Source organism: Sander vitreus, chromosome 16, assembly GCF_031162955.1.
Source record: "Sander vitreus isolate 19-12246 chromosome 16, sanVit1, whole genome shotgun sequence".
NCBI lineage: Eukaryota > Metazoa > Chordata > Actinopteri > Perciformes > Percidae > Sander > Sander vitreus.
The window spans coordinates 13,081,857-13,094,690 of record NC_135870.1 but is presented as its reverse complement, the minus strand read 5'-3'; the positions used below and the strand labels follow the sequence as shown (position 1 = coordinate 13,094,690).

General features: G+C 41.0%; 1 protein-coding gene across 1 annotated transcript in view; it reads left to right on the top strand.

Moving 5' to 3' along the window:
• Nucleotides 1-3,206: 3,206 nt before the first annotated feature.
• The window catches only part of rgs3a (regulator of G protein signaling 3a), a 110,409-nt gene continuing 100,781 nt past the window's right edge, over nucleotides 3,207-12,834 (top strand). The window contains exon 1 of the mRNA XM_078270850.1: nucleotides 3,207-3,622. Within this exon, the coding sequence (XP_078126976.1) occupies nucleotides 3,503-3,622 (120 nt within the window). The 5' untranslated portion in view covers nucleotides 3,207-3,502. The remainder of the gene's footprint in view (nucleotides 3,623-12,834) is intronic.

The window sequence follows — 12,834 nt, the reverse complement described above, 5'->3', positions numbered from 1 at the left end:
AAGGTGAGTGTGGTAAGAAACTAGTCCCCACACTTATCTCTGAAAAGATGGTGGAAGTACAAAGCACAGGAGCTCCAGAGCCCGGGGTTTGCATCCAGACTCCTGTTTGTGGTTAGGCGTAGACAACAAGACCACGATCTTTCGTTAAAGGAACAAGCCAACTTATTGGGACTTTAGCTTATTCTCCGTATCCCCCAGAGTTAGATAAGTCCATACATATCCTTCTCATCTCCGTGCGTGTCTGATGCACCCACTGCTAGCCTAGTTTAGCACAGATCCTGCAGGTAACTGGCTCCAACTAGCCTACTGCTCCCAATAAGTGACAAAATAACGCCAACATTTTCCTATTTACATGTTGTGATTTGTATAGTCACAGCGTGTACAAATAACAACGTCACATGAGACACAGCCATCTTCTAACCGTAAACAAACTGGGAACTATATTCTCAGAAGGTGAAGCACTGCTACTTGGTCAGAGTGATTAGCGCAACACTTGAAAAGCACCGTTGTTACTCTCTGCTCCTCACCATGGGGCTTCTCAGGTGCTGCGAGCAAATCACTCCGCCCTTCATACTGAAGATACAACAATGAGAGTAGAAGTGGGAGTGCTTTCAACTCACACCACAACTACTTCAGTGAGTTTTTTAGTAGAGTACTTTGCTAAATTGAAACTGTCAGTGTGTAATGCTTACCTCGTCAGTCCACATCAGTTCATTTCCTTATATTATGTGTTGGTTCTTGGTGTCACCAATTAAAACAATAATTTCTTGAGATTTAAGGTCATCTTAAGAGACCCAAACATTGAAGTGGAGGGAATCTCCTCCCATCTTGGCTTTTCCACCCTCTCCATCAGGAGTGTGTGTTTGTGGGTGACAGGTGGTGAAAAGAGGGACTGGGTGTCAAGTGAGCGAGTGCTGCAATGAGGGACTCGGCAGAGTCAAGGGCTTTTTATGTTCTGGCTGATCTGAGACTGACTGACTCAACTGCAGAAGACTGCCAACGCCTTTGGATTTTTGTTCTTTACTCTTGCCTTTTGCACGCCACTTCTTGTTTTTCCCCCTTCTAGTTTCATTGTCTGTCTTTCTTTAATCGTCTCAGTCTCTTATATATATTCTTATTTATTCGCTGAATTTCACTTGTGTATACTTTTCCCACTGTCCACTATTTCCATCTCTTATTGTGCCTCTTTCTTTCCCCCATTTTTATGTCAGTCATGCTGGATGTTTCTAGTTGCCATCTGCTCTGTGTCTTGCTCCTCTTATGTCCAGAGTTACTGATGTCTTACCCACACAAAAGGCTCCTCTGCTGGGCTTGACGCCAGCCAGGTTAGCCTGTCTCTTTGCTGGACCCCTGGAGGTTTCAGATTGAAGTGACAGAAGCCTTATGCTTACCATGGCAACTGCAACTCTGGGATTGGGCCCTTTACTCTTGGGTTAAACTACTGTAAAAGGTTTCAGAGGAAATATGAACTATGTCCAAAATGTTGAGGGATGCTTGATTTTTTTTGCATGAGGACTACAGATACATGTTAAAGCCTCCCTTACTCTCAAAAATGTGTTCATGTGCTTATTGTAGGATGTTTGAGCTTCACTGTACAGAATGATGCTGTGTATAGTTTGACATTATATGGCTGTTTTCATATTCATCTTCAGAAAGGGGAAAGTCTCTCTGTGCTCAGTTGCTCACCTTAAATCTGAGGTGAGGATTGTATATACAAACATGATTTTGTGACATTGCAACTAGTTTAGAAGCCAACAATGGTCCAATATGCAACTTGCGTGGTCATGAAAGGCTTGTATCATGTGGACGCTCTGACAGTTTTGTTATCATTACTTAGAATTCCTCATGGGGGTGGCAGAAACTATGCACTATATCTTTAGGGCAATTTAACTTTTAATGAAAAACCATATCAGACGTTTTTAGGTTTTTGTTAAACTGCTAGGGGGTAAGGCTTTTGAATTGATTGACCTCTTGAAAGATCAATCATTACGATTTAAAAAATAAAAAAGTCCTCCAAATTAAACAACAAAATACGTTCTTTGAAACAGCACTCCTGATCTACACATTTAAGCGTTTTCTGATCTGATACCCATATCGGTAGCACGGCATCATTAGTCAGTGCCTTCCAAAACTGACCAACATTACTTGGTTGGGGTTCAAACAAAAACACATTTTGTTGAGCCACCCAACCATCCTGACCTCCTCTCTATGCAGACCTTTTGGCTCTATAATAACGTCACCCAACTTCCTCCTTGTTTCCCAATGGACGAGTCATAATTACTACAGCTGCTAGATGACTTTGTCACTTGAACACAAACCTATGTTGTTATGGGGCATTAGCGAAATGACTGATGCTGTAGTTTTTCTTGGGAGGACAGTCTCTTACAAATGCATGTTTTACTGTCAAGCTTGGTGTGGTCCTTAATTTATTATAACCTTTTAGTCAAAAGAATATAATGATTTTGCCAGACATCTTGCAGCTTTCATTTCATGCAGCAGTAATAGCATAAAAGATGTTGTCTTGCTTTGATATTTTACTCAGAATAAGTGTGATAGAGTTTCACTGAAGTGTTCCACCAAGCACATTTAAAAACAATATACGTGACTGTAATGCAGTGCTAAAAATATCTTACTTTAAAGCTACTTAAGTAGACATTTCAAGCTATGTGTGTGTATACAATGTGATTATTCCAACTTTTTGTGAGGTTGACAGAAGGGTACTTATCCACTTACACTCTTTGACTCATGTTGGGGCTGTTTTGACTTGGTTGGCAGAGTTTGGAAAATAACATTTCACAGTCTGGGGTAGGATAATTTCTCTCCCATGGTGATAGAGGTATGTGTGATGGACAAGTATAGAAAAGAGAGGGGTAAGAGGAATGAGAGAAATATCAAACAGAAGAAGGAGGTAGTGGTTGGTACAGTGGGGTTGCTGTGTGTGAAGTTTAAGAGACGGAAAGGCAAAGAAGAAGGAAAGATGTATATATTAAGTGAACGATGTAAACAGAAGGAAATGTAGAAAGAAAGCGAGAGAGATAGAAAGAGAGGGAGATCTGTATTGTGGCCCAATGCTGAATGCTGCCTTTATGAGCAATAGTTAAAAGGACACTGAGGCGTGAGTCCCTGTAACCATAGCAACCTCCCAGGAGCCCTGTGACGGACGGATAATAGAGTGAGAGAGGAGTTCCTTTTCTCTTCTTCACCCGTCCCTCCCTCCCTCCTTCCCTTCTGCTCACTTGTTCTCACTTCCACTTTTCTCTTGGGCAGTTTGTTGGATCCTCGCATCTTACGGGATTTTCCTTGACTCGGCCGGCCGTTTTTTTTTTGCCTTTTATGTGCGGTCTGAAGTTTAAATCCCAGCCCGGAAAAAGGCTGCTCCAGACAACTGTTGCCATAATTGCTTGTTGTTATCTTTCTGAGTCACTTTTATGGACTCTCAGAACTATTTGAGGACTTTATTTTTGTGCATCCACAAGGCTTTTTTGTGTTGGAACTGAGAGAAATGTGCTCCAGAGGCACTGTCTCAGCCCGTGATTCCTTTGTCTACATTTCAGAGGCTGTGCTGTCAAACCATGGTGCTGCCACCGAGACCAATCGCCCTGAGAATATGCAATGCTTAACAGTAAGTATATTCAAAACTTATTTACTTTGTGTGTGTGTGTGTGTGTGTGTGTGTGTGTGTGTGTGTGTGTGTGTGCAACAGAAATATTTAGTAAGTTTAATAGAGTGTGTGCACGTGTGTACATACAGTAAATATTAACTCTATTGCTGTAATTGTTTATTGGATGTTCTTCTCTATACAGGTGCATAATGTATTTATTTCTATGATTGCTGGTAGTTTGCATGTGCCCTTATGTGTTTTTATTTAATGTGTTTGCATGTGCGTGCACAATGAATAGATAGGCCTGTTCAATGAATATACAAAGTAGTTGACCCGTGACATTGCACCATATCCAACATATTCATCATGCATAAAATGCCTTCAGTAAGATATTTACAGCATGACTTCCATGTCACACATTCTCAGCAACCATGGCAACTAATTGAATCATGCGTTTGAGCTTTGAGCAGTGAATGGAGCAAGATGTCATTTCTTGAAAGACAATATTTGTCAAAAGGCTTACTTGCATGCGAGTCGCATGTTGAGCAGAATGATGGTTTGTCATGAGAAAGGGGAAAAGAGAACTGTGTAGTTGGATGTGAAGCCAGTTTTTCTTATCTGCTAATGGAAATCACAAACCCTTCCTGTGTCGTCCTCTCTCATCCTTTACATCTTATAGATTCTTAGTTATCTCTTAATGTTTCAAGTTTATCTTTGGGGTTCTCTTTAAAGTTACATTTCTCAATTTTCACATTGTTGACAATATAGTAGCAATGAAGTCATTAAAAATGAACGAGGAAGACCATCATGACTGGTATAGGCTGGTATAGGAAACAGTGATTATTTAATTCAGTATTTCCTTGACTGCAGTAGCAATACAGACAACAACAGGAACATAAACATATTTAAAGACCTTTTGGGTTTGGGACTGACCCATAATGGACCTGCAAATGGCAAATGTACAGTTCTCCTGTTTTCCCCCTATTTGGAGTGCTCAGTCCCCTATGCACTGCAGTCCTTGCCACTGCTTACCCTACTGTACTTTTGGCCTTGGGAGGGGTGACACGTGGTTTTGCCAGCACCTTCTTTGCACTTCTTTTACTGTACAGAAAATAGGGATGTGTTTTTAAACTTTGGCTGGAATAATGAAACTTAAAAAAAACAGATTTTGTGCTCTTTTTGAAAAGCAAAACATTTATCTCTGAAGTTAAGTCCAGTGTGCTAGTTCTACTTTGGTCACTGGATTAAAATTACGATTTCTTTGATTACTGTATGCAGACCTGAAGAAATCAACATTTAAATGCAAAGTGGTGCTGCTACAACAACGTTGTTAATGTCATACAGAGAAACAAACATATTGATATTCACATATTACTGCTGGCAGAAGAGGGCCTCTGTCTTTCTTCCCTGAGTCAATTGACCCTTCTTCCAGAGTCACACCAGAGATAGGATTGTTGGCTATGAATGCTGCATCTTTTTGCATGCTTTTGTTCACACTATAGCTGTGGGGGGATGATGCATTCCTCCATGGTTTACTAATCTAACTCAATCCTGAGTTGGTAAATTTCATGGAAAATTGACTCTGGTTCCTTATCCCACACAATGCCAATATGGATAATACTTTAGCAATGTTTTACAGTTTATGATACATGTGTGACAGTGGCTATATTTAGATAGCACAAACAGCCGTTATTGAAATCAAAGGGGGAAAGCCAGCTGGCACATATTGGCATCTTGAATCCTCCCTTCATGTGTGATTCTGTGATGCATCGCGTCTGTAACGTCTGTTGTTGTAGATGATACTTTAAGTGGAGGTGCTGCAGTCTAGATGCAAAAAGAAGACCGTACACAAGCACTTGAAAAGAAGCATATTAAATAGCTTTCAATCCAACACACTCTTGGCTGCAGCATATTATCAGAAGACAGCACAGCACTTCAGCATAAGCAGTAGCCTAATAAAACATAGTGACAGAACATAAGCACAGAGACAGTGGAAACCACAACCATACAGGGCCTGGCCATCTACTATAAGAGAAATGCCCCAGTCTGCTCCAAATACACTCACAACACTCAGAAGAGTGTGAGACTTTTTCTATGTTAAAAGAAGACCTTAATCTTTCCCTAGCTTTAACCAAGTGCTTTATAGAGAATAGAAAATTATAAAGAATTTATGGAACTTTTTAGTAGTTTAAGTTTAAACTTCTATTTTGTTGTACAGTAAAGAGGGAAAGTAATTGGCTAGTTTTGGTTAGCTTTATTCACCAAACTGGACATGGTTGGACAAAAAATGGTCAATTCTTGTGATGAGTTGTTATAATTTTATTTAAAAATGATCATTATGACTTAGACTTCTGTGGCCAGATGCATAAAACTGTGTCGACTCATGACCAAGACATTTTTTTTTTATTTTTATAAATGTGCCTTTGATTGACATTTTTACAGAACGCTGTGTAGCCTACAACAGTACCCAATCAGTGAAATTGGCAAACAACCTAAAAACAATGTTACCCATCTCTTAACTACTATTCAGGTATGCATGAGGTGCACACAATTCTTCCCTTATACAGTATATTATCATATAAGTTTATGTGTAGGAAAAGGTGTACACGTTTTTTTCTGGCCCCTGGAGTTAGGCCTATCCAGCAGATCAGTATGTCAGTGAAATATTTCTGTGTTGCTTTTGAAACACTCCAGGATGTGAACTCTGTGGAAAGCAGTGGTCATATGGAGTTCATGTAGCTAATAAGCTTGACTGGACAGGACTGGACAGATGAGCTCACTTTACATTCACCTTTCACACACTCTTCCTCTTTCGACACATAATGCAGGTCATGCACACACACAGAAACACAAGTTAGGGTTAACTTACTTACCCTACAAAGTAGTGGCACTATGTTTGACCCTATGCCTTTAAGTGCTTTGTGTACCTGATACACTGCACTTGGCACAGTTTATCACAAGCAAAATGTTTAGTTTCTGTAATTGCAACATTGCTGACAGAACAACAATCCGGGATCCAGTATGTGAAGAGTTTGAGCAGCTTTTGAAGTCATGTGGAAGGTGAAGAGGGCAGTAATGATGTGGCGCAGCATTGAGATGGAAAAGTTTTACATCCGTATTTGCGAATGCTCCTTCCTCTCCACTCCCTCCCCTCTCGTTCTTGTTCTCCCTCTTCCGCTTTATCTCCGGGGGAATCAGAGTAACAGATGATTGTGCGGTTTGTGTGGGACAGTCTCAGGGGAGAGTTAAAGGAGGGGGGGGAAACACATTCACGGACTAAATTAGGGGAGAATGGAAAACCTTTTAGACTTTCTCTTCTTTTTTGTATCTGTTTTCTGTTGCCTTGTCCTAGCTCCCTTCAAGACCGCTGCATATTTCCTCCTTCACTGTTGTGGCCTCCTTCTCTCTGTTCCCTTTCTTTTCCTCTTCTGTCACTCCATGGCCATCACCCCCACTACACAAAGAGCTCTGTGGTATCATTAACTGTCCACTCTTTACCTACTTAAACATTTTTCGGTGTTTGATGATGGCCTTACACATGAATCATTTCAGTGATTTACACGGAGCTCATTGAAGGTTTTAAACACTTCAGATGTTGGTGAAGATAATACTTGATATCTACAAAGGAATGTCCCTCAGAAAACCACAAGGCTATTTCAAGAATATTTTCCTTTACACTGACTACACTTTTACAACCTTCCCTTGCTTTTTAAATAATGTAGGCAGACATTGTTGGCATTTGGGATAAATACCAGTAATAGGTCAATGGAGTGATTTTGTGATGTGACATACTGCGGCTTATAATCAGTGTGATGTTTAAAGAAACTTTGTCTTTTAAAAAAAGAAAGAAATCAAGTGCAATGCCTTTTTGAGAGAATGAAAGGACTTCTTTCTTAGAAAAGGCCATTGTGTGTGTTATTTTGATTTATAGGAATTTCCAGTACACGGTAGGTTCACTTTACCTGTCAAAGTTAAAGTAAACACAGATATGTTGTTGTTGTTGTTGTTTAGAAAGCATTATGAACTCGCTTTATAACATTGATCACCGAAACAAGAGATTAATGACTGTTGACATGCAGCATAACAAGAATTCATCTCCACTGTCTCCATGTCAGCATTCACCAATTATGTTTACAGGCCACAAAAATTGGCAGGGAGCAGAGAGTTCATGAACAATAGTTGCTACCCAGACAATGTGTCCCCCTGCATCACTTTGCTTGTCAGATAGCATTAGCTCTGAAATCGTCTCTGTGAAAATGGGTCTGACATTTCTGTCTGACAGGAAAGATGGAAAGGAAGGGTGAGGTGAGCTGAAAAGAGGACAGAGAGGTTAGATTTTCTGGCCGGCGTCTCAAAATAAATGAAGAATGCTTGGTTTTATTGCCAGAACTTATCCCTTTGTTCAGTATTTTAGGCCCTTGGCCCATATGTTCTCTGTTAGATACAGGATGAAAATCCTTGCCCCTTGCTGCTCTGCACCAACTTTTAATTTGAAAGAAGTTACAGCCCAAACCACATCTACCCTAGATGAGATACACATAGCTACAGTTGTGTTTATCACATTGTATGAACTGTCGCGACTCAGGTGGGAGAGTGAGTCATTCGTTAACCTTGATCCCCCCCACCTACTGCCTACATGTTGTCCTGTTCCAGATGAGCAAGTAAGTGCCTTGCATTGCAGGTCTGCTACCATTGATGTGTTAGAGTGTGTCTTAGGGATTCATATTTTTCACGAAAATGAGACATTTTCTGTTTCGGAAGCAGAAGCACACTATCCCAGAAATCCTGAGAAATTGACTTGTTTTTAAGCTATAAATTCAGCTACAGTCAAAACGCATCACATCATATTTCAAGCAACACTAAATGCAACAAGGAGAAATATGCATAAACCTATAGATTCCCAACCTGACCGTTTTAGTGTATTATTTGGTGGTATTTATAATGATTTAGGTAAAAGAACACCCTTTATCTTTATCAACATTAGAATGAACATACATAAACTTCACATGCAGCTGCAAGGGATACAGTATGAAATGCCAAGTTCATTGCCTGTGATCTGTCTGCTGCGAACAGCCTCATGGAAGTGATATTTGACAATTTTTCATTGTATAAACAAAAACAATTCATTAAAGCAAGTAATTTGTCATTTTTAAAGTCATTCTAAAAACCTTGAATGTATTCAATATTCTGTTAGCGTTCAGAGGTTGCTGGTGCGTGCTGATCTGGATTCCACCGGGTTCCACCTGTTCCGGAAATATATTTTGTACGTACCATCTTATTTGGTTCCAAGGGGGTAAGCTTCGCTTCAGAGCTCAAACCTCCTATGGCGCCATTTTGATGCTACAAAACGATCACCCGACGTTATCATCCCATTGACTGCCATTCATTTTGACGTCACTTTGACAGCGAATAACTTTACATCTGAAGTGTTTAAAGACTTTATTTGTCCATTGTTTATTTCTAAAGAAACACGACAATGTATAAAAGGCTCCATTACCTTGTACCTCACGTTATGGCTCCATAGCAGACGTTTTTGTAAAAATAGGCTAACGATTCTGTCATAACCACGCGACTTACTGTTGCATAGTAGAGGAATTACTGTATAGTACAGGAGAAGCTCGCAGGCAGTTTAAGTTTAATTACTAATGTTAACTAGCATTTTAGTTAGCAATAATTAGCCTGTGTCCATGTTATCTCCTTACATATACCTACGCTCTCCGTCTCTGCAGGATTGGGAATGATTGAGATTTCTCTTGGCACAGCTACCAGAAGACTTACAACTTTCAGACAGGTTGCTCACGTCACATTTCGATGTCTCTCTCAGTTGGAGGCTGCGCAGTAACGCTCAGCGCTCACCGGAAAAGTGCTTCTAATATACTTCACTGGTCTCCGTCCAGAGCAACGGGATCTGTTGGTCCATTCTATATACAGTCTATGTTTGGTTCATGTGTAGTCTGTAACAAATTTTTCCCATTTTACTGTTATTATTTTTCTTGGGAAACGGGAAATTGTTTGGATGTGTATTCTCGGGAATCCCTTTCTCCTTGATTACACCTATAATGTGTATGATTTGGTAAATGAGAGGCTTTTAAATACCTATATATACCTATAGATGGCAATGTTGGTATGTTGGCTGGTTGATCTGCGGTCCTGAATATCTCAACAACTTGCCATACATTTTTTGGATGAATCCTAATAACTTTGATAATACCCTGACTTTTCCTCAAGCACCGTCATGAGGTTAACATTTGTGGTTCGGAATAAAATGTCTACATAACTATTTGGATGGATTGCCATGAGATTAGAAACAGACATAAATTTCCTCCTAAGGATAAATTAGAATCACTTGATTAGTTATCTCCTGACTGTTTATCTAGCGCCCACAAATTTCTAACATTTCTAACAAGAACAAATACCTGCAAAACTAGTCAGCCTAGGTTGTTCTTCAGTTCTAATTAGCAAATGTTAGCCTGCTAACATGTTAAACTAATATGATGAACATGCAAGCCGCTATATTTACAGTGTTTAGCAGATGTTAGCATTGTCTTTGTGAGCATGTTAGCATGCTGACATTATCAATTAGTTGTAACTTTGCTGTGCCTAAATGATCCTGCTAGAGCCGCTTTGTAGATTCTTAGATTTCGACAATTTCTGCGCATTAGTCTCACACTGTTTTACTGTTTATATTTCTGGTCTCTCATTGGTCTCATTAGTTTGTCATTGACATGTAAGGTACTTTGAAGTGCACTAAACTGTGCATTTTGCTATTCATTTGATTTGACTCATAGATTTATGCTAAACTTAATTTGAATTTGTAGAAGGTTAAAGCCATGGCGCTGCTCTGTTAGGTCTGTAGTCACCTCACTGTCTCATAATATGCACAGTGTCACCTTCAAAATGTTGTAGTTTTGAACTCATATGAGCTTCCACAGTTTGGATTTTAAGTACAACTTTGGCTGTGACCTTGAACTTGGCCTTAGACCCATACTGTTTTGGAAGACACGTCTTCCTTTGATAGCTGTCTATTCAGGAGAGAGAGAGAGAGAGAGAGAGAGAGAGAGAGAGAGAGAGAGAGAGAGAGAGATCCCACACTACTAAACACCAGATTGGCCTTGTCTGGCTCTTAGACAAGCTTTTCAAACTCTTCTTTCACTCCTCTCCCTAAGACATGCTTTATTCTCTCCCTTTCTTCTCTCCCTCTAATCCGTCCTTCTGCCTTTTTAGAGGTGAACAGCGCAGCATGAAAGAGAGTGAAAGTGTTTTTTGTGTGCTTGACGGGTAACCCTCGCCCTTTTGAAAAGGCAAACAGGGAAAAGCTGCCATTACTACTGGCATGAAGGGATCTTAAGACAACGGCCTTTTCTGCCACTTTAGTAGCATTGTAAAGACTAGTGCAGCATCACTCCTCTTTCACCCCTCTCTTTCTCTGTCACTTCTCTGTCCATGTTTCATTTCATGAGCCAGACATCCAAATGCTAAAAAGGAAAAGAGGCAAGGTGGAAATTAATGAGGTTACTAGGGGTTAGACTGGCCACTGTTTTAGCCGTAATTTAACAGGCCTTTAATGTACTACTGCTGAAGTGTTGTTATTTTTTGCAGATTTTCCCAGGCATATGGATATTGAAAACAAAATAAAAGTAATGTTTGGATAACTGGAAGAGTAGGGGAGGTTGTCAGAGGTTGCAGACCTGTGAATTTCCGTACTGTGTGGTTGGGGGTGAGGGGGAGCAGCTCAAAGGAAAAGCGGAGGAAATATGGAAGTTGAAAACATAACAAACACGCATAATGTCTGGATGGATATTGGAGAGTGTGGGAGCGAAGGTGGAAAGATTCTGATGAGGTGTGAACACTGATTGAGGCATGTGTGAGTTAAGTATGTTCCAAAACAATGCTGCTATCATTCTCTTTTGTGGGGAAATGTGGTCATTTAAAACTAGACCCAAGTCGTAAGCAATCAGAAACATTTCCGTGTACAGTGCAATTATGGTCTAGAGTTGAAGTCCACTGTTATAAGTTTGTAGTCAGACCTGCCCAACCACTCCTATAAAAATCCTTCCTTTTCTCCCTGTCTCACTCTTGCCACCTACATTAGTCACTACAGTGTATATTTGCAAAAGACTGAGAGCTATAGCACCTCTCACAGCTTCATAGTGTGGACTCAGGAAGCAAACTAGCCTTATCGGGGGCAGACACACAAAGCTGTCCTGACTATGGGGTGGCGAGGTATGCGTAAGTGCATGTGTGCATGAGTATGTGTGTGTATGTGTGTGTGTGGGGAGGTGGTGGTGGGAGGCACTTCCTCCTATTCTTCTGCTGTTGAAGAGTTCCCATGAGCGCCCCTGCCAGGAGCTACAGTGTGGCCTGAGCAGGCCGAGCCAGCGCCAGTCTCGCCTACATGACGCCGCCCCACACTCACACACAGCTGATCTCAGGGGCTACTGCGACTGCTGCAGTTCACGCCACAGAGCAAGAAGCTGGACAGTGTGTTACAGGATAGAACCAATGCAAGAAGAGAAGAGAGCGAAGAAAAGTTGAAGGAAAGACGAAGAAAGGAGGATTGAACTGAAGTTTTTAAAAGAGCCAAGAGGAAGACATGAAGGTATGGATGAAATGACAGGTACAGACTCATAAACACATGCACACAGGAATGTGCATTAATGACTGGAGTTGTTATTAAGGAACCTTGGATGGATAACAGTGCAGCTGGAGGTCAGTGGGAGAGTGACCCCAATTTCGCAGAAAGGACTGTTAACAAGAAAATTGAATCTAGACTAATTTGCGGTAAAGGGCCAGTTTGGCTGAAAAAAGTCTCCAAGGACACATTTTTGTTACACTCGACAGATTCCTGTCTTTTTTCCAGCAAGGTGAGGCACAATATTATTATCTAGAGCCACAACTTAACTGGACTGTCACCTGGAAACCAGAAATTTTGAACACTGCAAGAATAACCCCCCTCCCCCCCCACCAGCCACTCTTTGGGCAGCTGTCACTGTTGAGATGATTCATAACACACTTAAGTCCACCCAGCCATCGGAGCACAGCCCCAGGAGAACACACTCAGCCGCACAAAGGAAGCTGTGGAGATACTCTGGCTGCAGAGGGGCCAGCCAGGTGGAATGTCACCGTCGCAGTGTGTGTGTGCTGGCTGCAGATTTGAACGCTGGAGAAGAAGGAGGAAGAGGAGGAAGTGGAGGTGTGATGCACACGATCCACGGGCTGTGCCACCTCTGCAT